We start from the raw sequence: 27,230 nt of genomic DNA on the forward strand, positions 1-27,230 counted from the left end.
ATGATGCATCATGGTATTTCTGAAGCAGAACTGGCTTCAAGTAAATAAAATCTTGATATTGATCATTGCTTTCAATCTCTACAGTAAGAAGGAGATACGGCTGTTCCTATAATAATGGGTTTGGCTAATCAAAAGGTAGCATTGGAACAACTCCCCTCCACTGACCAGAAAGAAATAAGTACTTATTAGTAACACAGGGGTGCATGGGGAGCAAATAGCATAATGTATGCAAACATTCAGTAGTAACAATTAAATGTAGAGTGATTTGTTAACAACCTGTAAGTTAAACTGAGTGCAATGAAGTGTCATTCATATGATCCCATTGTTTCTCCCCTCTCTGTCATGGAACAACTGTCAAAGCCAAGGCAGAGATTCTAAACTGTGAAGCAATGTTTTCCAATGGTAGCATCTGGATTCTTGGAACACAGTTGTATGGAAGCTTTGGAATTGCTTCCAGATCTGCCCCAGGGTTAGGCGTGTGATTGACAGGCTAAGCTGATCTATCCATCCAGCTGCTCATTGACTCATTGACTCTTCAATTTGTGAAGAAACCCTGCAAAAGCACTACTTGGGATCCAGTTTTAAAAATAAAAGTGGGGAGGGAAAGGTAGGTGAACTACTGTTTTCTTCCATTTCTAATTTGTTCTGAATACATTTGTATGCTGATTGCAGACTCATCTATGTCACAGATCACATATGTGAACTGGCAATCAGAAGTGATGAGTGAGCAGAAGGAGGATTCCAAGCTTCACTATATTGAAAACAGTTGTATTTAAAAAAGAAAAAAAAAAGCAGAGGTAACTTTTTTGGGGGTGGGGGGGGGGGGGGGGGGGTGGATGAAGAACACAAGGAATTTTGGTGTCCAGAAAGTCTGAGGAAAACACATGGGCAAGAACAGTAAGGGGTAGGGTGGGAGGAGATCATGCGGACAAGCCATTTTTTAACACCGAGTACATGGGTAAATTGTTTGTTACATCACATTTCAAAGAGAAGCAGAATTATTTTTCACGCCACAGCTGTTTTAAATAAGAATAGGAATAAACGTAACCATCCTACTCATGTTACTTGCCACTAATTATGGCATTTATTTACATCTATAAAACAGTGATTCTTTTTTCTTTTTTTGACATAATTTAATGTCCCTTTATTGTGTAGATTCCTTTATTTCCATTCCACATTTGAATTTCAAAAATGTCTAGGACTTCAAAGCATCTTTAAAAGCTTGCCCTCATTATAATATGTATTACTTTCTAATAACTGCTTGTTTGCATTGCAGATTTCGGCAAATGGAGGCATTAATTAAAAAAATAAATTAATATCACCCAGACATTTTCTGATGAGTTTCATTCTCTGCTTCACACAGTTGCACTGACATATGACCAAGCTTTCATCAGTTTGAGGCATAATGCAAACTTCTGCAAGCATTTAAAATTAAGGTAGTTACCGTAGCAGCATACAAAAGCAATAAATCCAGACATTAATTCATAATGATTGTTCTTTCCTACTGTGTGACAAGCCAGACACTGGCCTTTTGCTCGTTTTAGATTTATTAACTCATAGGGGCTGTTCTTATTCCTGCATGTTAATCGCCAAAGTCAACATTGCTTTCATTGGGAGAAAGATCTGGCCCATAATGCACAACCAAATGCATTACTATTATTTTACTGCAGTAACACCTAAAGGTTCTTAACAAGGGTCAGGACCCGTTATACAGGCAGCAGGCACTGTGCAAAGAACTCACAATCAAAGAGCCAGACAAAACATGACAAACAACCAGATGAACAAGAGGGGGAAAAGAGTGAGGCTATAACAGAGACAAACAAAAATTAGTGATCATAGTGTTCTTACCAGTAACACGTACTTGCCAGACAAATTAGTGCCAAGTGGTAACGATCTGTAGGCAATGGAAAAAAGGTAGAGGGAAGAAGGTACCCATTTTGCAGTTTGGCATGGGGGTGGCCTGGGAGAAAGCATAGAGGAGCTTGTGGAAAAAAACAGCCATGCAGGCAAAGAAAGCCAGTTAGGGAGATCGTTAATATTGATAGGCAGGAGGAGGAAGGAGAGGTTAAGGGAGGATGGCATTAAGGTGCGGTTAGCAAACTTGTACGTGACGTGGCAGTGAAGGGACATCCCCTTCACCACGTAATATACAAGCTTCTTAACTACATCTTTAATGATACTTATCTTTTAGCTCCACCCTACCTTTCACATCTAAAAACCAGATGGAGACATGCACAGAGAAAGAGAAGGTGATTATCAACATGGGCCAGTGAGATGAGTCTAGTGGTAGCACTGCAATAGCTGTAGATATCTATGCCAAAGAGGGGTAGATTGTAGTATTCATGATGCAGATCAGAGCCTGGGCAAGTGCTGCTAACAAAGAGAAAGGGATGGATATTTGAGACAAAGGAAGAGGCAGCAAGATTTAGATGTATATGGAGGAGAGCAAAAACCAGGCCATCCAGATTCTTCACCAGAACATAGGCTGAGGATTTTTTAGTTGTTGGTATCATGTTGTATATCAGTTTAGATGTAATTCATACAAAACAACCCTCTGCAGCAAAATATAGCAATTTTCTTTGTAGCCAAACTTCACTGTTGCCTTTTTATAGATCTCAACCCATTTTTTTAAGTACTTATATCTGTCACAGAGAAAATTATAGGAAACCAATCTGCTCTGCAGCACAAAAGCTAGATAGAGGGATAAGATAAAAGGAACATTCCTTTTTGTCTCCATATCTAAGCCACTTAGTCTATATCTTGGTCATCTATCAACTTGATTATTTCTTTCTATTCTCCCTCCCTGCCTTCCGCCAGATTCAAAATACCATAGCTATCAAACTCTTCCTCACCTGCTGTTACACTATGTCACTCTCTTTCTGAACCCCTTCACTGTCTTCCCTTCACCTGCCACAACAAGTTCAGCTATCTTTGCTTCACTTCCTAAGGGGCACACCACAGCACCACCCTTGCCTGCGTGTCTGAGCTGCTTTCCCTTTTAGGGTGTGTCTAGACTACATGCCTCTTTCGACGGAGGCATGTAGATTAGCCAGATCGGAAGAGGGAAATGAAGCCGTGATTAAAATAATCGCGGCTTCATTTAAATTTAAATGGCTGCCCCGATCTGCCGATCAGCTGTTTGTCGGCAGATCGGGGCAGTCTGGACGCGATGCGCCGACAAAGAAGCCTTTCTTCATCGGCACAGGTAAGCCTCGTGAAAAATGAAGCCGCGATTATTTTAATCGCGGCTTCATTTCCCTCTTCCGATCTGGCTAATCTACATGCCTCCGTCGAAGGAGGCATGTAGTCTAGACACACCCTTATTTTCTTCCTCTTTCTTTTGTCCAATGGCCCCTTGTCATCTTTTGCTTTTGCCCCTCACCAGCCTTTCTTCCATGTTGCCCCTATACACCAGACCCCAGAGGCACTAACTCCAATCCCTCCTTCGATTATAGTAATTCCACAAAGTCTAGAAATAGCAATGAAAGCTGTCAGTGTGATTACGCACCTGATCATTTAAAGTAGTAGAGCACTGACATCCTTCCTCTAAGTAACCAGTGTTGTATCTGTATTGTCTTGTTTGTTTGTTTAGACCTGTTGATACTTTCAATGGCCAAAAATACTAAGTATCCCTCTGCATTTTGAAGAGGGCAGAGCACTCTGTACTTTAATAGGAAGGAGCATCAGAGAGTGGTAGAAGTAAATCCTCTAACCTGTTAGAAGTTCATGATTCAAAAACACATTCTCTTCAACTCTTTGAGGGTATGTCTACACTTGCTCCCTAGTCTGAACTAAGGATGCAAATGTAGCATACTGAAGTTGCTAATGAAGCGCAGGATTTAAATATCCCGCGCTTGATTAGCATATTCACGTCCGATTGCCATTTTAAAAATCCACTAGTCCAAATTAACTCGCCGCGTGTAGATGCAGTATTCCGAAAGAAACCCCTTCCCTTGGATTAACTGTTACTCCTCGTGCAATGAATACTGCATCTACACGCGGTGAGTTAATTCAGACTACTGGATTTTTAAAATGGCAACCGGACGCGAATATGCTAATCAAGCGCGGGATATTTAAATCCCGCGCTTCATTAGCAACTTCGGTATGCTATATTTGCATCCCTAGTTTGGACTAGGGAGCAAGTGTAGACATACCCTAATATATAACCAACAAGAATGTTAGTATGACATGGTCGCTAATCCATATATTATCTCACAGAAAAAGCTATGTTAAAATACCATGAAGTTTGTTTAATTCAGACCCTTTTTGTTTATGTGGTTTTTAATTATATGATCACATGTTTTTGCCACAGGCTCTTGCTTTCTCTTGTGCACAGTTAATGAACAGCTATTCAACACTCAATGTGTTCCCCCTAGGCCTGATTTACTGCATACTATTCAATCCCAAAGACACAATTATTTTCTCACTGGCTTTTCTATGGTGCTGTCATCCAGTGGTACTATCTTGGTTCTTACAATGTGAGAGGAGTGATAATTATTCCCATTTAACAGATACGGAACTGAGGCCCAGAGAGATTAAAGCTAATTCACACTAGATGATTACAGTCATCTCCCAGCTGCATAATCCATGAACCTAGGAAAAGTGCCCACTAATTTTGGGTGGCCAATCTGAAATGTCTTAGATTGACTGTTCAAGACATTCAAATCACGTTTATCCATTCAAGTCACAGCTCCTACTGACTTTGGCTGCAGCTTGGGTCCTCAGTAACTCTGCAACTCAGATCAAATCTCAAGCCAGTCACCCAAAACCGAGGAGTACACACTTGGTGGCAACTGTGAAAAGTCTGGTTTAAGCAAGTTGCCCAGCGTCACCTGGGGACACTGTGGCACAGACAGGAGCAAGTGGCATGCTCCAGGGCAGTAATCACTTGTCTGACACATGAGGCCATTCTTTGTCCTTCTCCAGTTCCCTGCCTCGTTCACTACACTCCTTCCAGCTTCTGTAACAAATGAGGCAGGGGTCATACAGACAAAACTCTCCTTCCTTCATTACACCATTCAAATTCAACCTGAGAGCAGGTTCCTCCTGTGGAAAAATAGAATGTGATCATGTAATTAATATCTGTGCCATAATGCATATGTACAAAGGGGCTGAATCAAGGCTGTATAGATTCCTCCCCTTGTGGTCAACAGCCAATAGGGCTGCCAGGTGTCCGGTTTTGAACTGGACAGTCCAGTATTTGAGCTTTCTGTTCGGGAAACAAATTGAGAAAATATAAATGAGCAAATATAAATGTCCGGTATTTTCTAAATAAGATTTAATATAGATTGTGATGTAATGTCAAGTGTGTCCGGTATTTTTGTTGAAACCATCTGGCAACCTTAACAGCCAACCTTAATTCTGGCATTTACTAACTTTTGAGTGCTCATCTTTACAATCATGAATTTCTTTTACTTGAGTTTTTAAAATGGAAATGTAGCATTAAATAAGCCACCCTAAAAAAAACCCTAGAAATTTCATCTTGTGCTGGATCCTCTAGACCAGAGGTTGGCAGCCTTTTCAAACCAATGAGCCAAACTACATCAAATTTCAATTAAGTGGTCAACAAAGAGCCAATATAAAAATGCCCATTTGCATGACAGAAAATATGCAAGTTAATATTACTTTTAATTGACATGATGGTTATTAATACTATAAATGAAACACTGTACTCAGACTTTATTTAATGGGACTTCTGCTGCTTCTGGGGGTGCAGTTTGTGGATGTGGGGGTGCAAGAGTCAGGGTTTGGGTGTATGAGGGGCTCAGAGCAGGGGGTTAGAGTGTGGGAAGTGCAGGAGGCAGGCAAGGCGCTGGGGGTGGGAAATAAGAGTATGTGGGGTGCGGGGTGTCCCTGGGGCTGGATTACCTTACCTGGCTGGGGCTGGTCTGTTGCACCTGGGCAGCAGTGGCTAGGCGAGGGGCTAGGCAAGGATTGCCACAGCCCTCTGCAGCAGGAGCAGGGGTTGCCACCAGCCCTTCTTGCAGCCAGATGGGGGCCAAACCGTAAGGCCTGCCCCAGGCTGGGGACAGGATGCTGCAGCCAGCTGCGGGCTGAGCCCCGACTGAGGCCTTGTTGGCCAGGCTTCATTTTAAATAAAGTAAAATGTTATGCCCAACACAAAAGTTTCAACATTATCTTGATTTATGGGAACCTTTTTTGGGTCGGGGCCCACTGACCCACAGAAAAATCAGTCAGGGACCACACAAGTGAGAAGTAAAAAACAACAACAACAAAAACCAACCAAACCAAAACACTCCTCAACCCTCACTGATGTGGTCCCCAATTGAAACACGTCATTCCCCTGGTGCTCCAGTTGTATGGTAGGGAGGGGCAGGGAGGACTGGGGTTCAAGGCCTCAGGCCAGGCTTAACTCCTGTGGGGTTCCAGGTTTGGAGGATTTTGACAGCCCCCCCCCCCCCGGGGCTCTGGTGTGGGGCCAAAAATCAGGGGTTGCGTGTGTGGGACAGGGTTGCTGGTGAGAGTGCAGGATCTGGGCGGGAGGTAGGGTGCAGGAGGGGGTGAAAGTGAGAGGTCTGAGTGGGAGTGAAGGAGCAACAGCAGGCTGGGGATAGGTGTCTGGCTGGGGGAAAGGATGCAGGAGCAGGCTGGGCATGTGGGGTCTTGGTAGAGAGGGTACATGAGGTGGCTAGGGGTGCAGGATCTGGGAGGGCACTTACATGCATTCACGCACTGCACCACACACTTTCGGGCTCCACCTCCTGCTGCTCCCATTGGCCAGATTCTGCTGCTGCTGTTTGCCCAGCCGAGAGAGGGGGGAAGGGAAGCGGCTGTGCATGGAGCCATTTCTGGCTCCTTCTCCTCTCCCCTCTGCAAGTCGGATCCATCAGGGATGCTCGGAGTTTCTTCCCCTTCCTCCGCCCCCCCAGGAAGCTGGCGCAAGTGCTCCAATCTTGTGGGGGGCCGTAAGGCTGGAGCAACACCGTGGGCTCCATGCTGTGGGGGGAGCAAAGGGGACTCTTTGAGCTACAAAAGAGCCATATCTGGCTCTATTTGGCTCAGGAGCTACTGGCTGCTGACCCCTGCTCTAGATCAGGGGTCTCAAATCTCCCGGCCTATAGACCAGTCCTGGTTGGAGGTGAGGGGCTTCTTCCCACCACTGCCCTCTCCCCCCATGGCACCCCATTCTCTGAGCACATAGCTTTGGGGATTACCGGGAGAGGGAGCAATTGTGCCCCCCATCCTCCCAACAGTGGCAGGAGCACTGGTGAAAGACATCCCACCCCTCTCTGGGAGTCTCTGGATTGTACAACTGCTCTGACCAGGACTGGCCCGAGGGCTGGGAGTTTGAGATCACTGCTCTAGATGCAGAGCACAGACCTCTGCCACTTAGGCTAACTGTAATAGATGTAGCAGGTTGTCTTCCTCTTTGTGGACTAGCACTAGAGGGAGACAAGAGAAACATTTCGCCAGTCGGTTTCACAGATATCGTCTGACTGCAGGGGACTGTTGAGCATCAGGAACCATAGAATCCTAGGGCTGGAAGAGACCTCAGGAGGTCATTGAGTCCAGCCCTCTGCCCAAAGCAGGACCAACCCCAACTAAATCAACCCAGCCAGGGCTTTGTCAAGCCGAGATTAAAAAACCTCTATGGATGGAGATTCCACCCCGTCCCTAGGTAACCCATTCCAGTGCTTCACCACCCTCCTAGGGACATAGCTTTTCCTAATATCCAACCTAGACCTCCCCCACTGCAACCTGAGACCACTGCTCCTTGTTCTGCCATCCGTCACTTCTGAGAACAGCCTCTCTCCATTTACTTTGGACTATCCCCTGTTCAGGTAGTTGATGGCTTCTATCAAATCCCCCTCAATTTTCTCTTCTGTAGACTAAATGAGCCCAAATCCCTTAGCATCAACTCATAAGTAATGGGCTCCAGTCCCCTAATAATTTTTGCTGCCCTCTGCTGGTTTTTATCCATTGTGGCTACATCCTTTGTGTAGTGGGGCCCCAGAATTGCACACAATATTCCAGATGTAGACTCACCAAAGCCAAATAAAGGGGAATAATCACTTCTCTAGATCTGCTGGCAATGTTCCTCCTAATGCATCCTACTATTCTATTCGCCATCTTGACTACAAGGGCACACTGTTGACTCTCATCCAGCTTCTCACCCACTGCAATCCCCAGGTCCTTTTCTGCAGAACTGCTGCATAGCCAGTCGGTCCCCAGCCTGTAGCAGTTCTTGGGATTCTTCCTTCCCAAGTGCAGGACTCTGCCCTTGTTCTTATTGACCCTCATCAGATTTCTTTTGGCCCAATCCTCCAATGTGTCTAGGTCACTCTGGACCCTCTCCCTGCCCTCCAACGTATCTACCTCTCCCCCTAGCTTAGTGTCATCTGCAAACTTGCTGAGGCTGCAACCCATCCCCTCATCCAGGTCATAAATAAAGATATGGAACAGAACCAGCCCCAGAACCAACCTTTGGGGCACTCAGCTTGATATCGACTGCCAACCAGACACTGAGTGGAGAATCTTGGGTTCCGTTCTAGTTTCTGGAGGGCTCTATGGGTATGTCTACACTACAGCACTAATTCGAATTAACTTAATTCAAATTAGTTAATTCAAACTAAGCTAATTCGAACTAGTGCATCTAGACCTAAAAACTAGTTCAAATTAGCATTTTGCTAATTCAAACTAGCATGTCCACATTGAGTGGACCCTGAACTGAGGTTAAGGATGGCCGGAAGCAGTGCCGGGAGGGCATCAGATTAGGACTTAGAGCGTGGAGCTGCTGTCTCAGGCTAGCCGAGGGCTGTGCTTAAAGGGACCCGACCCCCACCCCGGCAGACAGTTCTCAGGGGTTTCCCGCTTGCAAAGCAGTTCTGCACTCGGCCATCAGCCTGGCTGTACTTGCCGCAGGCTGCCATACGGGGGGGGGGGCCAATCGGGGGGCTGCATGAGAGTTTCCACCCCGAGGAGCCCACAGAGCCACCGTAGTCCTCCTTAACAGGGGCTCGTACCCCATTCCTCCCTCACATCCTTCCACTTACCCATCCCTAGCCCCCCTTCCTGATGTACAAAATAAAGGACACATGTGGTCAAAAATAGAAACTCTCTTTATTGAACAAAACTGGGGGAGACTGGGAAAAGGAGGTGGGAGAGGGGAAGAGAGAGGGTGGGAGAGGGGAGGGCAACTAAAATGATCAGGGATTTGGAACAGGTCCCACATGAAGAGAGGCTAAAGAGACTGGGACGTTTCAGCTTAGAAAAGAGGAGACTGAGGGGGGATATGATAGAGGTCTATAAAAGCATGAGTGGTGTGGAGAGGGTGCATAAAGAAAAGTTCTTCATTAGTTCCCATAATATAAGGACTAGAGGACACCAAATGAAATGCATGAGTAGCAGGCTTCAAACTAATAACAGAAAGTTCTTCTTCACAAAGCAAATAGTCAACCTGTGGAACTCCTTGCTGCAGGAGGCTGTGAAGGCTAGAACTAGAACAGAGTTTAAAGAGAAGTTAGATAAAGTCATGGAGGTTGGGTCCATGGAGTGGTATTAGCCAGGGGGTAGAAATGGTGTCCCTGGCCTCTGTTTGTGGAAGGCTGGAGATGGATGGCACGAGACAAATGGCTTGGTCATTGTCTTCGGTCCATCCCCTCCAGGGTACCTAGTATTGGCCGCTGTCGGCAGACAGGCTGCTGGGCTAGATGGACATTTGGTCTGACCCAGTACGGCCATTCTTATGTTTTTATGTTCTAAGCTCAGGGCTCAGGGTTGGGGTCTCACTCGACCACCTTGATTTTCATGCAAACCTGCTCCTGGGTGGCCAGGCTGGCAGCTATCCTGCCCTAGATGGCCACTTTCCTGTGCCTAGTGCGGAGGTCGTGTACGTTGGAGGCTTCCCCCCAAACCTCGATGAGGTCCACGATGTCCGCACTAGACCAGGCGGGCGCCCGCCTCTTGCGGCCCCGGGCAGGCTCCTAGGAGCCGCCAGCCTGGTCCCGGGAAGAGGCGGAGGGCTGGGTGGCAGCAGGTGGCTGGCTCGTGCCATGCCAGGTGCAGGGTCTGCTAGCTGGGTGCTGGCAGGCTTGCACCTGGCACGGGCATTGTAGCCAGACCGTGCCCCTTTAAGGGCTCCGGGGCCGGGAGAGGGGCAGATGAGTTTCCCTGGTGGTGCCCAGAGTGGCCACCAGGGCAAGCTGGGGAGGGCTAGCCTCCTACTAGTTCGAATTAAGTGGCTACACAACCCTTAATTCGAACTACTTAATTCGAACTAGGCATTAGACCTCGTGGAATGAGGTTTACCTAGTTCGAATTAAGCGCTCTGCTAGTTTGGATTAAGGTCGAACTAGCGGTTTGCCTGTGTAGCACCTATTAAAGTTAATTCAAACTAACGGCTGTTAGTTCGAATTAACTTTGTAGTGTAGACATACCCTATGCTGTGTGTGTTGTTTGGGGAGGGTCACAGACACTTCTGTCCCTATTACATCAGGCCTGGTCCCTTCTGCGTATATCCCAGTCATGACTCTACTCCTTCCACCTCTAACCTTCTTGTCCCAGTCAATCTCCTCACCCCCTCAGACTCATCATCCCAGTCCCCTTCAGGATCCTTGACCAATTCTACCTGCCTGGCCATTGCCAGTCTCCCCATCCTGACTTCTCTGTTTTTAGTTCCCCATCCCACCTGCATTTTTCCACCAGCTTCTGCTCTTGTCACTTTGCTAGGCAGGCACTGTCTGCTCATCACCACCTCTCTCCCAGTTCCTTTTTGGAAAATGCCTATTACAATATTTCACCTATCAGTTGAGCGGATAATGGATGTGTACCTCAAGTACCCAAAAAACCCTATGTGTAAGTACAGAAGTGTCATTATAAGATGTAGTACCATTTGCATGTTATGACACTCTTGTAAAAGCATGCTGTTAGCACAAAGGTGGGGTTTGGTAAGTACAACAGAGATACATATTTATATTGTCGATGGACTGACTGTTACACCCTCTTAAAGTTTGATCCTTAGAGACAATTACCCACTCAAAAATGGGGCAGCAGAAGCTGACGTGGTGCTGAAATCTAGGTTTTAGCTGAGTAACACTTCAATCCTGGCAATAAACACTGTGATTGGGAGTTGATGAATGAATGTGTTTGAGTGTTTTATCACCCACGAGCCGATTCATGAAGGTACACACATTACTTAATATAACAAATGGCACTAGAATTAAACTGGAATTTAAAACCAATTTTCAAGACAATAAAAATCCAATCCCTCCTCAGCCAGCTCTCCCGAGAACACAGTTTGAAACTGTAGCTTCATTGAAGTCAATAGAAGTTTTATCTTCTACTTTGATGAGAAAAGAATCGTTACTTACCTGTAACTGTTGTTCTTCGAGATGTGTTGCTCATGTCCATTCGAATCAGGTGTGCACACCGCGTGCACTGCGTCTTCCGGAGCGTTTTCCCTAGCGATACCTGTAGCGCCAGCAGGGCGCCCCCTAGAGTGGCACCACTATGACGGAGCATAAGTACCCCTGTCGGCGCTCCGCCTCCTCAGTTCCTTCTTGCTGGATGCTCCAATGAAGGAAGGGGAGGGATCGAATAGACATGAGCAACACATCTCGAAGAACAACAGTTACAGGTAAGTAACCGTTCTTTTCTTCTTCGAGTGATTGCTCATGTCCATTTGAATCAGGTGACTTCCAAGCCAACCCTACTTATGGAGGAGGGGTCGGAGGACCCAGAAAGAGAAGTCCACGAAAGCTAAACAACCCAGAATATATGTATTCAAGTAACATAACACAGAGAACTGTTGAATAAAGTGCAATGTGGTACAGAGAAAAAAACCAACACATTTACAACACAGAGCTGAGAACCGCAGAACCCAACCCTGTGTCCTCCCTGGCCTGTTGTGTCAGCGCATAGTGTGCCATAAAGGTATGCACTGACGACCACGTGGCTGCCCTGCAGATTTCCGTAATTAGAACCTGCGCCCCAAAAGCTACAGAGGACGCCTGCACCCTGGTGGAATGTGCTGTAACCCGGGGCAGGACCTTCCCGGCCAGGACATAAGACTCCCTGATACACCCCCGCGACCCAATTGGACAACCTCTGGGTCAAGATGGCTTTCATTCTGTCAGTGAAAGCCACAAACAGTTGCATGGACTTACGAAAGGGTTTCGTTCTATCAACATAAAAGGCTAACGCCCGTCTAGCATCTAAGGAGTGGAACACTTGCTCCTTAGGAGAGGCATGGGGCTTTTGAAAGAAAACCGGGAGGTAAATTTCTTGGGACAGATGGAACGGTGACACCACCTTGGGGAGAAAGGCCGGGTGATGGTGGAGCTGCACATTATTTACAGTTAGCGCCCTCAGCTCAGAGACCCTGTGAGCTGGCGTAATGGCTACAATGAACGCAACCTTCATAGAGAGGTGCTTCAAAGAGCACATGGCCAGCGGCTCAAAGGGGGGTGACACAAGTCTAGACAACACGAGGTTAAGGTCCCAAGTGGGGAGAGGGGGTCCAAACAGAGGGTCGGGGGGGGAGGAAACTGGTGCGCAACGCTCTAGAGGACCGTCAAAACAGGTACTTAGACTGTTGAGAGGGGCCCTGTCCAACCCCACAGAGGTTGTCCCCTGTCGGGCGGCAATGATGACCTCTGGCCGACGACGGGCCTGCAGCCACCCCCGCACCCACACTGGGAGTATGAGGACGGCGTCTCCAGTAATCCCCAGGAAGGACCTGGGACTGCGTTCTCCCCTGCTGTCGGTAGGGAAGCTGACGTCGCTAAGGAGCCGGCGTGTGGATCCCCAAGGACTGGAGAGTAGACCTCGTGTCCTTGAGCGTATGGAGCCTCGAGTCCGTATGCTCCGAGAATAACACCTTGCCATCAAAAGGCAGATCCTGGACATCAGGAGGTATTCCAGACATCTGCAGCCAGGCACCATGGTGCATAACTACACCCGATGCCATGGTGCAGGCTGCAGAGTCAACAGTGTCCAGGGAAGCCTGAAGAGCTATACGGGCGACAGTCCTGCCCTCTGTGGTCATAGCCACAAACTCCTGACGCGCCTCAGTGGGAAGCCTATCCTTAAACTTATCCATCGCCTGCCATGTGTTATAGGTGTATCGACTCAGCATTGCCTGCTGGTTAGCAATGAGGAGCTGCACCCCACCAGTGGCATACACCTTACGCCCCATCAGGTCGAGGCGTTTGGGCTCTCTAGCCTTCGGAGATGGCCCCGGCTGCGGAAGTTTCTCCTTCTGGTCCGCGGCTTGGACTACCAGGGACCCCTGGACAGGCTGGGAATACAGATGCTCATGCCCCAACTGCAGGACATAATAGTGCCTCTGGACTCCCTTTCAGGTAGGGGTTAAAGAAGCCGGGGTCTGCCACAGGGCGTTAGTGATCTTAGCCACAGTCTTGTTGAATGGCAAAGCCAAACGGGTTGGCGCATTGTCGGACAGGATGTCTATCATGGGATCCGTGTCCTCCACTACTGGTTCCACTGGGACACCCAGGTTGGAAGCCAGATGCCGGAGCAGATTTTGATGCGACTAAGCATCCATAATCGGCATCACCGGTGTGGGATCTGCTAACGTTTCATCAGGAGACGAGGACGACGATGACTCCTGGAGCGGCATCGGATCCAGCATAGGGCCTGACAGAGGGGGCGGCTGGGCAGGTGGCACCATGTGCGGAAGCGGGTCCGGCACCGAAGCCTGCGGATCTCTAGCGGCATCGATAGTAACAGCCCTCTGGGGTGAGGGAAGGGGTCATGATAGTGACGCCGACGGAGAAGCCCGGTGCCTGAAGACACTTGACACCGCGGAAGGGGGCACAGGCCCTTGCCACTCGTGGTATGCCCACGGCATCCAAAAAAGTCCAATGTGGCTGAGGCGGCCAAGTCTGCTGCATGCGCGAATGGTCACACAGGTGCCGGGAACGGGATCTATGATGTGATGAAGCTCCCGAGGACTCTGACCTGAAAGAGCCCACATCAGAATCTGAAGAGTAGTCAGACTCAGGCCAGGGTGGTGCCGACGATGAGTGCCCTGCCACCATCGGAGAGGCAAACCTGGCCATAGATTCTGGCTTGCCCGCGTGCGTGCGGTGAGGGCGTACTGGTACCAGTGCCGCTGCCTGGAAGACAGGCCCCTGTGCCACATGCAGTGTCGACCCGGTGCATGTGGACTCTGGTGCCAAAGTCGGTGCCGGTTGCGGGCGTGGAACTCCCAAGTCCCATTGCCCCAAAGGCAGCACCCCTATTATCGCCCCCGTGGGCACCACAGCAGGCAGGAGGGAAGGCGCTGGAGCTCTAGTGGTTGCTGTCGAAGAGATCGGCGTTATTGGCATTGGTGGTACCGGCAAGGCCCACGGGGCCGATGCTGGTACCTGCAACGGTGCCGAAGAGCCCGGTGCCTGTGCTTGTATCGGTGCCGAAGAGCCTGGTAACGAAGAGCCCAGTGCTGAAGACTGAAGCGGCACCCCGGTCAAGAGGGTCGTTGCCAGTGCCATTGACGGTGCCACAAGGCTTGAGTAATACGGTGCCGGGGCAGCCAAGACCGGTTCCGGGAGAGGTCCCAGCACCGACAGGGGTTGAGGCCAGTTGGGCACCGCATGAGGCCTGGTGGCCTGTGTCGAAGCTGGCACCGAGGTAGGGGCAAGCGGTACTGGTCCCACAGGGGACGGTCCCACTGCATATGTTACCGGTGCCGACCAATCCAACCAGTGCAAAGGAGAAGCCGGTGCCAACATGGCTGCCGGTGTCAAAGTCCTCGACCTCTCCGCCTCAACCGATGACGGAGGGGAGGTAGTGAGGCTAATCAGGTCCTGCGCCGCCTCAAAAGTGTCCGGCGTCGAAGGATGATGTGAGGGTAGCTGACCTGGACTTGATGGTCATCGAGCTCTTTTACGCCGCACCGCAGCACTCAGAGACGCCTGCACTGGGGATTCAAGGCAACGGTGTAGGCCGGAGCTGGACTTCCGGCTCGGAGACCTACCCCACGAAGACCTTGACTTCTTTGGCGCCAGGGAATGAGAGCGGTGCCGAGCCCTCGGTACCAAAGTCCTTGTACGGGATGGAGCGTCGCGTGTCAACGCCGGCGCACTGTGGAATGTCCAGTCAGTGCCGGCTGTAAAGCCGCCTCCATGAGGAGAAGCTTCAAATGAGAGTCCTGCTCCCTCTTCATGTGTGGCTTGAATGACCTGCAGATCTTACAGGCATCTGCTAGGTGACCCTCACCCAAACACTTTAAACAGCTATCATGAGGGTCTCCCTTGGGCATGAATTTAGCGCATACAGCGCAAGCCTTAAAGCCTTGCGGCCCAGGCATTCTTCACCCCCGAAGGGGGAGAAGGAAAAAACAAAGAACTGCCAACTATCTAACTAATTTGAACTATTTACAACTATCTACAACACTAAGAGAAACGGGAACCATTAACTACTCTAACAGAGAGACACGCTCCAATGACCGTCACGGGCGGTAAGAAGGAACTGAGGAGGGGGAGTGCCGGCAGGGGTACTTATGCTCCGCCATAGCGGCGCAACTCCAGGGGGCGCCCTGCCGGCGCTACAAGTACCGCTAGGGAAAACGCTCCGGAAGACGCGGTGCACGCGGTTTGAATGGACATGAGCAACCACTCGAAGAAGAACAGGATTTCACCCCAATCTCTGCTAAAGTCTAGGGCTTGCAAAGAGTGGGGCACATTTTGTTCAATGCATTTTCTGGGCAAGCCTGCAGTCTAAAGCACCAGTGAAGCTTGTGGTGCCATACCCACTATACCCATGCTAATTTTATCCACACAGCATGGCTAAAAATAGTAGTATGGATGGGATGGCATAGGCTTCAGCATAGGCCCTAAACGCACACTAAAGATCCAGGGGAAGCCGAAGCTGTCACATCTACAATGCCACTTTTAGCCATGCCAAAGATGGCACGGATATGGCTATCCAAGCAATAATCACCACTTGGGTGACAAGGCAGACAATACCGTAAGTGAAATAGTTAGGTAAAGACCAGAATGGCCTATCCTTCGGGCAGCACAACACTCCCATCTGGGGAGCAGGATGAAGTCTCAGATAAGAGCAGAAGCAGTAGCCAGTGTTCTCAGGGAGAAGAGAAGCCTTCTCTCAGCGGGTATGAGGAGAGACATTTTGAAAACTTTTGCTTTGCTTTACATTGCTTACATTCAACAAAGCTCTTTGCAAGTTCATTTCTGAAGCTCATCCTCTGCTTTATGCTGGAATGTTAATGAAAACCAAGCAGTCCTAATTTCTATCTATGGATAGGTTTTAAAAACTGACACAAAACACTATAGTAGCTTTTCCTACCTGGGTTTAAGTGTAATAACTACATACAGAATTTCTACAGCTCACTACTTGGGGGGAGAGGGAGGGTTAAATGCTTTCACAACTTTAGAAAACCTTATGTTTAAAACACTACATTTCAATTCTCAGAGCAACATCCACCTCTGAGGCAGCAGGAAATGTCTATGGGTGTGTCTAAATTACATGGCTCCATCGATGGAGCCATGTAGATTAGGCTGATCAGCAAAGAGAAATGAAGCTGCGATTTAAATAATCGCGGCTTCATTTAAATTTAAATGGCTGCCGCGCTGAGCCAACAAACAACTGATCAGCCGTTTGTCGGCTCAGCGCGCTAGTCTGGACACTCCCTTGCCGACCTGAAAGCCCTTTATCGACCTCCCTGTTATGCCTCGTAGGATGAGATTTACCGGGGAGGTCGATAAAGGGCTTTCATGTTGGCAGGGGAGCGTCCAGACTAGCGCGCTGAGCTGACAAACAGCTGATTAGCTTTTTGTCAGCTCAGCGCGGCAGCCATTTAAATTTAAATGAAGCCGCGATTATTTAAATCGTGGCTTCATTTCCCTTTGCCGAACAAACAAATCTACATGGCTCCGTTGACGGAGCCATGTAGTTTAGACATACCCTATAGGACAAACTTCACGTGCTCAGATTTCATGATAGATCACTTGATGACCTCACAGTATATTTATTTACATGCACAAACCACAATATAACAAGTTTCCGGTGCAATTCGTTAGTGTATGTACATGGATAAAATGAAAGCAATGGTTTAGGTATTTTTCAACATTTGTGATATCCTGCTTTTATCTTTCTTTCATTCTGATCCTTCCTCTGCCCATCTCTACAGCTCCTTTTGGTAGATATAATTACTCTGCAAGCCAATGTCCCAGATATACTTAGAGAAACTGAAGGCAGATGTGCTTCAACAATGAAGCAACCAAAATTATTATACAACAGCACTGGAAATATTACAAACTCTTAGATAGTTTTTAATACAAATATTAAATATAACTGTGATGTGAAAACACTGGCTGATCTCAAGGCTAAAAACTGTTACCTGCCTTTATCAGAGTCCAACATATAAAACACTCCAAAATATATACAGAAGTCTCAGTTTAAGTTGCTGCTATTGCTCTTCATTCAAGCCACTAGGTGGCAGTTCATTTATAAACAATGAATCTTATGACCTGTTTGTCACTAGCAGGCTGTATAGTTACTACAGCTGTTTTCTAGGAACACAGACATGTTGTGGAAACCATCGATTGAAGTGTTTTTGTGCTAGTGTCCCACATGAAGGATATATACAAATGATGGAGATTTAGCTTCAGATTATTAATGACAAAATATAGTCCTATGTACATGTACATTTAGAACAAGTACAGGAGCATATGCAAACACACAGTCTCAACTACCTTGTATGGTATGTCTTACTCACCCAAAATTTTACTAGGAAGAAGGCATTTTGGGGCCCTTTCCCAAACAGTTCCTTTAAACCACCTTTCTTTTCAGGAAATTTGTCATAAATCTGACGAATGTCCACCGACTCAAGCAACGGGTCACTGTAAGAATGGTTGGCATGTCCAATGTGCACAAAGAGGTGTTTGTTGTACTGAAAGAAATTAAGAAAAAGAAAAATCACTATTGTACAAGAACAGAGTTTTATTTTAGCTGAACTGTGTATCTGTGTAATCATACTAAAATTGGTAGATTAAAAATCCTGCCCTTGTTTACCTATGGCAACAATGTTATTTGCAATATGATTTCCATGAAGTAACTTTGGTGGTCTTGGCACAGTCCTTAGTGAATAAGATTCAGTATAATAAAAACAGTTCCCCTACTGTAAACCTGGATGGTTAACTGCAGGCAAGTGTTTGACAAAAATACAGAACAGCCAGCAAAGTGATAATCAGCCCATTCTGAGCACAGTAAGGTCAAGGTAATTAGGAAGAGTAGGAGGTGTCTGTATTATGCAGTTTAATGTCTTATGCACAGAGATCTTGAGTTTCTGCTAGTGCAACAGCTCCTTTATTCTTTACATTACAAATATTTCTTTCTTTAAAAAACAGTGTGCTGATATCACTTGCCTAAAACAGGGGAGTAGATTTTTTTTTAAGAAGGAACTTTTTAATAAGAAGGAATTAATAGGCCAGTTAGTTCATCTTCCTGCCAATGTCAGATTTTTTTCCTCTGGTATATTCCCCGGTGCTTTGTTGAATGCACTTTCAATTGAGTGGGAGAACTAGTTTCACACTTTCGCTGCCAGACTTTGTTACCTGATATTCAACCTAAATTTCCCCTTTCATTCCACTATTTATAGCTATCAGTGCCACTCTAAACAATTCCTCTCCCTCTCAGAATGAAATCCTGACTCCAATGAAGTCTATTGTTAACCCCACTATTGACTTTAAAGGGGCCATGATTTCATCCATGTTGTTTACAATGCTGCATATTTATCTGAGAGGATAGCATGCTGTAAAATCTGAAATGAAAAAGAAGAGGACCTACTGTTGCCTGATGCTAAGCCCATCGCAGGGAGCTCCAATCCCCACAAGACTGTGTGAGAAGATGAAAGGAGCACTGTAGTTACATAGATCACAAACAACATTTTGCTAACTCAGTTATAATGTACAGTCACTGAACAGCTAAAAATGCTGCAATATTGGTTAGATACTGGTGCAAGGTGGCAATTTCTACCTGGTAAGCAAATATTAATGTTGTAAATGGAAAGTGGACGTCTGCCTAACTATTTTGTTCACAATATATCTGCAGATAAAACAGAAAAAAACAATACTTTCACACCTAAATTAAGACATTCAGCTGGCCTATCATGCTGACTCCTATTGTCTAGTTTTTTTGTATTCCATCTATTTCCCTCTGTTGTCATTTGTCTTACATTTTTACTGCAAGGTCTTTGAAGTGGAGACTATCTTTCTGTTCTGTATTTGCACAGCAATTAGTACAGTGAGGGCTGGGTCCATGTTGAGGGCTTTGAATAAAAATAAATAATAATAACTGAATATATCTTTCCCTAAAAAATGTGTAAAATCCAGGGGAAAAGAAAGTAGACTGACTAGCTTTTTATCAGTTGTACTTGGACAAGCAAACTAGTAATCTGTTAAAAATCATCTAGTGTGGTGAAATCTGAATTTAGATCACACTCATCTGTTACAATGGACAAACAGAATTGGATAAAATATAGTCTCTACCTGAAGTTTTTTATTTGGGAGGGGGGACATAGCACTTCAGGCTTTAATAGACCTAAACATAATGGCTGTGTCTACACTGGCATGAATTTCCGGAACTGCTTAAAACGGAATACTATTCCGTTTTCAGTTTTTCCGGAAAAGGAGCGTCTACATTGGCAGGCTGCTTTTCTGGAAAAGCCCTTTTTCCGGAAAAGCGTCTGTGGCCAATGTAGACGCGCTTTTCCGGAAAAGAGCCCTGATTGCCATTTTCGCGATCGGGGCTTTTTTCCGGAAAAGACTACTGGGCTGAATACACTGGCCCTTTTCCGGAACAGTGTTCCGGAATAAGGACTTATGCCCAAGTGGGAGCAGAATAGTTTTTCTGGAATAGCGGGTGATTTTGTACAGTAGAGCATCGTTGCTTTTCTGGAAATTCAAGGGCCAGTGTAGACAGCTCGCAGCTTATTCTGGAAAAGCGGCTGATTTTCCGGAATAAGTGGCCTAGTGTAGACACAGCCAATATGTAAGATGAAAACATCAGCTTTTCCCTGGAGCGCTCTTTCAAAATAGCACCATCCTCATTTCCTCAGAGTGCAAAATTGGGGGTAGAAAACTTTTCCAACCTTTGCTCATAGATGCCCCCAAAGAAGCACAGTAGTCAGAATAGGGTGATTCTACTCTAAAAAACAAAGAACGTATGTCAGAAAAATAAACAAATGAATGCAAAGGATTGACTGACTGTATGAAAGTATCGGTAAGACCTTATCATGAGCAAGTTTAAGTCAAATACTAACCATTTACACAAGAATTACAGTAATTATTGTAGTATCCAGTTATGAATGATTATCATAACATCTACAGAGTTGCTAGATTTGCCTTTTAACTTGATAACTAAATGATTACTGCAGATGAAACAAGCTAACTATACACCCAAAATATGTGTTTCTTTTAACATTAATAGCACACTAAAAGAAAAGAATCAGGAGAAAATATGATAGCCCCGAAATTTCTTTTTTTAGAAATCAGTGTCATTTAGTTAGAGTGCAATAGGTATCAAGAGTGTCACGAGTATAGAAAACTAGAGGCCAGAGCCTACAGTCACTTACACGCTGGCTTAACTTTGTTCAGGTGTGTAGTCCCACTGACATCAAGAAATTCCCTATGCAGTATGACTATCTCTTTATTGACTCCATCAGACTACTCACATGTGCATAAACTTAAACGTGTGTAGGATCAAGCCAATAATTCCTAACACACTACTTCACTTATATGTGATCTACATATTGTTAGACACCACTGTATTATGTTGTAGCACCAAGCATATATAAAAATTAATATATGATATTGTTGGGAACATTTCTGTTCTAACTTTACCTTTTAAATGTCTGGTGATCAGGGAAAGCAAGCAAGGAAGCAAGAATACTGTACTTTAGGTAATGACTATGATCAAGATACAGTCAGCATTTAGAATTTGGGGCACATAACCGTGGGCTTAGACAAAATTTGAGTACAAGGTTCAATTGTAAACAATTGTTTGCCAGGCTGTGTGCTAGAGACTGTTTCCATGATTGATTAATTTGAAATGTAGATCAGGTGAGGAAATTAGCAACTGGTCCTTATACAATCTCCAAAGTGACTGTTCCTTACATGAGCCGCACAATGTCCAAACCAATTAGATTCAACAAATATACATGTTAGCAACTAGGAAAAATGTACATAAACTGCCTAGCATGTGACATGATTGAACTGGAACTGGAATTGGTATCAGCTAGTATCTAACACCGTACATCTGGGCAACCTGGCCACATGAGCATAGAGCTGTCACATGCCTAATAAAATAACCTGAGAGATGAGCTGGAGTCAAATTGAGGGTTTTTTTTTTTAATCTTAAGAACTGGATAAAGTGTTCTCTCAGAACTGGACCAGAGATTTGGGACAAGTCAAGTGGAAGAAGTCTTGTAAGGAATTCCAACATTACTGTCTTGCAAAATAATCAGGTAAAACATTTCTTCAGGCACTAATACATTATCTTCCAGACCACTAAAAAGTATAAATTCCTAAGCAACCAAACTGCAATCGAAGCGATGTTATGTATATTGGAATACAAAGCAGGGATGTGAATGGTTAACTGGTAAGCATCACCTTTACTGGGTAACACTTACCAGTTACAGTTAACTGGAGGGGGCTGAAGAAGCCCGCTTCAGGCAGCCTGGTGGAGTCCACCACTGGTGCTTCAGCTCGGGCAGAGCAGCCCCCACGGGGCTGGAGCAATCCTCATCCATCACTAGCCCATCCTGGAAAGAGCAGTCCCCATCCATGGTGTGGAGGTGGGGGAGCCGCTCCAGTCCAGGTAGACTAGAGCAGCCTCCCTCCATTTAAGCAGTTAACTGATTAAACATAACATTTAACTGTAAACTGATTAAGCGAGATTTTATATCCCTAATACAGAGCAGATCACAGAGCCTTTATACTGCTTAAATATGAAAGCAAAGTTAAATGCAACTGTAAAGTTACTACAATTGCTTGCAGATCTTGCCAAAGTACCAGATGCTGCTGTAGCAAAAATTCTGACAGGATACAGTGGGACAGAAGGTATGACATCACCTGACAATATTCTTAGAACATAAATGTTTAATTTGTCATTGCCCATGTGATTATTTTCTGCTTATGGTGTTGTAATTCCTATATGAAATAGAATAATTAATAATCTAATTGAATAAGGCATATTTTTACAGGCTCATAAGTAACACCACAATATTAGCACAAGACAAATTTGTATTCAAGTACCCGAAAAATTTTATATGGGCAGTCTCCATGAAAATAATGTGTGTATATATGAAAGCTATGAGGTTAAGTTACATGACGATATCTGCTGAACCTATTAGCATTTGAAAAGATCAAGAACATCCTCATTATAAGCAAACTTTGCTATTATTTCAGGCTGCATATTCCAGAGTTACTGAAGTATATTAGTACTGAGGAATTTGGCCATGCCACAGTATTTAAAGGATTTGCATTTGACACGTGCATAATTATATGCTTTAAATACTGTAAACCATGGTAGGTCAAATCCTGTGGGTTTTTAAGCCTGGAAACTACATCCAAGTTTACAAAATACATTCCTGAGCTTTTTCATCTGCATTATACTACATGTCCTGGAGATGGCTGCCTCTTACTGAACTCCTTCCTTTAAAAATTTCAAATATCTGAGGAATGCAGTAAAGCCATGAAAAATGACTGTTGTCAACTAATACCATGAGGAAAATTATAATCCACTTAGGAATTTAAAGGAACCAAGACAAATTGCCAATGTCAAAGGATAGTAACATACAATCTGAAGCAGAACAAAGACAAATCACCTACATTTGTTTTACTGTTCAACACACACAACAGTGATTGTGAATTGTCCTCATATCCTATGGTTTTGCTCTTACATTCAACAAAACGAGATGGTATGAGCTGTTACAGCTCTCTCCGGTGCATTCTTGTGCTCCACAGTGCTGGAACAGTGCACTTTGAATCCCATGCAACACAACAAATTCACACATATTTAGCAAAGTTATTTCAATTTCATTGACAAGATGCAGGCTGTGCTGTAACTTGACAGGCACATGCTCTCAACAAAAAGAGCTACAACCTGTAGCCATCTACCACAGAATCAGTTGCTCCAACTAAATTTTACAAGATTAGATTGTGCCAGTTAGGGTACGTCTAGACTACATGCCTCTGTCGCCAGAGGCATGTAGATTAGGCTACCCGACAGAGTAAAATGAAGCGGCGATTTAAATAATCGCCGCTTCATTTAAATTTACATGGCTGCCGCGTTGAGCCGACAAACAGCTGATCAGCTGTTTGTCGGCTCAGCGCGATAGTCTGGACGCTCCCCTGCCGACATCAAAGGGAGTTGTCGACAACCCAGGTATGCCTCATCCCAGGGGAGCGTCCAGACTATCGCGCTGAGCCGACAAACAGCTGATCAGCTGTTTGTCGGCTCAACGCGGCAGCCATGTAAATTTAAATGAAGCGGCGATTATTTAAATCGCCGCTTCATTTTACTCTGTCGGGTAGCCTAATCTACATGCCTCTGGCGACAGAGGCATGTAGTCTAGACGTACCCTTAGGCACAGCCCAGAGAGAAAAGAAATGAGGAGGCAGCACTGTCCTAAAGGAGTTACTGAGCAACATTCTACTTACCTGAATTCCCTGATTACAGGTAAAGCACACTAACTACAAAAGCCCTTCATAGCATACAGCCTGCTCCCTCCTCATGCTGGTGATAGAGCCATAGTTCCACCTCCTCTGGACCTATTTGAAACACCATACTTTGGAGAAGTGGGGAGAACGTCCTCTAGTGCAGGATGTGCAGGAATGCCTGGTCCTTAAAGGGACCACACAAAGGGATGGCTCCTTGCACATTCCTCCCATCATGTACTTACATAGTGTACTTACAAGGCCAGGCAGAATATGGTCCTCAACTATCAGTTGTGGAGAGGCAGCATCCCATGATTGGACAATTAGAAATATCTCACAAGCTAGATCACCGTGTAAGATTTAAGATATGTGGTAGTACTTGGCTTTGTCTAAGACACTTGGGGTACGTGCTAAAAGATCTACTGTACAGCACAGGTGTCCCAGGTTAACTGTCTTATGCTGTGGGGCTATAAAACTGCAGTGTAGATGGATGCGCCCCCCACCCCCCACCCCAAGTGGTCTCAGAGTCCCAAACCTCTACACTGAAGTAGTTTTATTGCAGTGTAAACATACCCTTGATGAGACAGCCTTGTTCTAATGGCTGGGGCTCAATAGATGTATCCTGTTTAGTGATATGCTGTAGCTGAAGATCTCCCTCTAAAAGGTACTGCCTGTGTTAGGTTAGCAAACTATGCTATCAGAGGAAAAAGGAACTAAGTAGGATGACCTGATTAAAAAACAATCACCAATACAGTAACAGTCTGCCTGTGACTGAAACCTATAACCTACATAGCTTAGCTCTGCTATACTGCGTTATCTGCAAATCTTACACTTCTTAATTTCCTGCTGATTTGAGAAAATCACGTGCACTGCCAAGAACTCCCTTTATTTCTAGTAAAATTTCAGTGTTCATTCCCACAGATATAACTTCACATGGAAAGGGATAAAGACTTGGGCTATGTCTAGACTGCAGGCTTCTTTCAGAAGAAGCTTTTCCGAAAGAGATCTTCTGGAAAAACTTCTTCCTAAAGAGAGCATCCACATTGCCGAAGCACATCAAAAAAGCGATCTGCTTTTTCGAAAGACAGCGTCCACACTGAATGGACGCTATCTCGCATTTAAGCTGTGATTATTATGGACAGAGTGGCCACCAGTGCACCTGCGGTTTTTCCACTTCTTTTGAAAGAATTCCCTCTTCCCCATCCACACACGCCTTTTTCTGAAAGAGCTCTTTCGGAAAAAGGCTTCTTCCTCATAGAAAGAGGTTTGCCAATGTCAGAAAAACCCCTCTGTTCTTTCGATTTTTTTTTAAAGAACGTGATTGCAGTGTGGACATAAGCTACACTGCACCATTATTTCGAGAAAACTAGCGTTATTTTGAAATAATAATGCAAGCGTCTACACAGCAATTGTTCTTTTGAAATAAATTCAAAATAATGGACAGCTTATTCCGACTTCTCTAAGCTTCATTCTACGAAGAATAAACGCCTATTCCGAAATAGCTATTTCGAAATAAGGCATGTGTAGATGCTCTACTGCTGCTATTTTGAAATAGCTCCTCCCCAGTGTTAAGTTATTCCTCCCCAGTGCCTCCTGGGGCTGTAAATCGAGATAGCACGTCTACATTAGGGAAGCCTGCCTCAGACTAATTTTGAGGCTTCCTTGCAGTGTGGACATGCTATTCCAAAATAAATTATTCTGGAATAACTATTCCAGAATAGCTTATTTCAAAATAAGTGTGCTGTGTAGACATATACATAGAGTTGGCCTAGCAACATTTTATCATGGCAATGAAGGTTGATAACACTTCCCATTCTAAGAACCTGGTTTCCTTTGTTCATAAACTTTTTCAAACTTTACTATTTGGGCAGAAATTTTATATGTTGGGTGTCTGGTTAGTGTGAATTTTTCTGGAAAATTTCAGCCAAAATTGGTCAGCCATTGCTGATAATAGGGGCTAAGGAAAAATACAGTGTTTGGCCAATGTAAAAAATATCCCCCAGACCTTCTTCACAGAAGCTCTAGCACCTCCAGGTCTAAGAGTAGGGACTAGAAATAGGGCAGAGGGAGGCCTTTGAGTTATGCACAAGTTCTTTGCCATCCCAATAAAATCTGCATAAAGTTGACTATGTTACAAACTTCTGAACAAAATGCAGTTTGCACAAGGGTGGCAGAGAAATGTGGGGTATGTCTAGACTGCATCCCTCTGTTGGCAGAGGGATTCAGATTAAGCAGGTCGACATTGCAAATGAGGCAGGGATTTAAATATCCCGTGCCTAATTTGCATAAAAATGGCCACCATGTTTTGCTGACTCAGCACGTTATCAGCCAAAAGCAGCAGTCTAGAGGAGGATCTGTCAAGAAAAAAAGCCGTTCTCAACAGATCCCCCTCTAGACTGCCGCTTTTTGCCGGCAAAGTGCTGAGTTGGCAAAACGCGGAAGCCATTTTTATGCAGATTAGGTGTGGGATATTTAAATCCCTGCCTCATTTGCAATGTTGATCTGCCCAATCTGCATCCCTCTGCTGACAGAGGGATGCAGTCTAGACATACCCCTGGACTGGCTAGGCAAAGAGACTGAGAATGAAATACAGGGGGACCTGGAAGAACTATGCAAGAAGATTGGGACTGTGATGGTGAGTTAGGAGGCATGAAACTAGAACTCACAGAGCCTGGAGACTGTGGAATGAAGAGACTGGCTATATGAGGGCAACAGGACTGGGGCCAGGTGCTAGTGTTAGAGAAGAGACAGGACAGGAAGAAGATGAGGGGCAGACATGGCCCTGTTTGGAGAGAACAGGAAGAGTGTGTGCCCACTAGATAACATTCCCCTCCAGAGCCCAAAGTTTCACTATTCCTCTGCTCCCACTAGTCCTGGTCCAAAAAAAGATGACAACCTACTACTGCTACCAATTACTCTAGTAACTCAAATGACATGAGATCTGTGCTATGGATTTGAAGGTTCCAAGCCTGCTGAAGAACCATGGAATCAAGATAATGGCATTTGATGGAATTTCAGTTGTTTCAGTTTGCTTTTCTTAAAAACTAGAGAATTACGTCCAAAAACCTCCTTACAGTAAAAGAAGAGTGTTACATTCATAAAGTCAAACAACTGCAATTTCACAAACACGCTAGCTCCTACAGCTATACTGGACAGGACTAGTGCATGATATAGTGCTCCCGGCTGGCTACCAAGCTACAATTATATTCATTTATTCCCATAATGATGCACTCCCCAGTTCACATCTTGACCATTAGTGAGAATGAAAGAGGGTGCATTGTAATTTTACATCTCTAAAACCCACTTCCATTATTTGCAGTGCCCTCTCAGGAGCTTTTGAAATAAAAATCTTTCTTCTGATTCCTCTTTCCACTTGTCAACGCTAGCCCCATATGCATCTCTAGTGATGTCAAAATGAGCATGGTTATTTTTACTCCCTGGGTTTTGCACAAGCATCAATAACTATCTCAGCAGAGCTCTGGGAGTAGTGTTTGTTAGCTGTGACTACAGAGCCAGCGGGAGGAACCACCAAAACTGATTGTTTTGGAGAGTTCTGGGGGGAAAAAG

General features: G+C 45.4%; 1 protein-coding gene and 1 long non-coding RNA gene across 7 annotated transcripts in view; both read right to left on the reverse strand.

Moving 5' to 3' along the window:
• TEAD1 (TEA domain transcription factor 1) overlaps positions 1–27,230 on the reverse strand; it is a 299,909-nt gene that overhangs the window by 20,331 nt on the left and 252,348 nt on the right. For all 6 annotated transcript variants that reach the window (XM_006117420.4, XM_075927868.1, XM_006117422.4 and 3 more), the window contains one exon: positions 17,723–17,896. In XM_006117420.4, the coding sequence (XP_006117482.2) occupies positions 17,723–17,896 (174 nt within the window). The remainder of the gene's footprint in view (positions 1–17,722; positions 17,897–27,230) is intronic.
• LOC142829195 (uncharacterized) lies at positions 822–3,837 on the reverse strand. Its single transcript, XR_012903605.1, has 2 exons — positions 3,319–3,837; positions 822–2,995 (listed from the first exon to the last, which is right to left on the reverse strand). It is a non-coding gene; the product is annotated as an uncharacterized LOC142829195 (long non-coding RNA).

This window comes from Pelodiscus sinensis, chromosome 4 (assembly GCF_049634645.1).
Source record: "Pelodiscus sinensis isolate JC-2024 chromosome 4, ASM4963464v1, whole genome shotgun sequence".
NCBI lineage: Eukaryota > Metazoa > Chordata > Testudines > Trionychidae > Pelodiscus > Pelodiscus sinensis.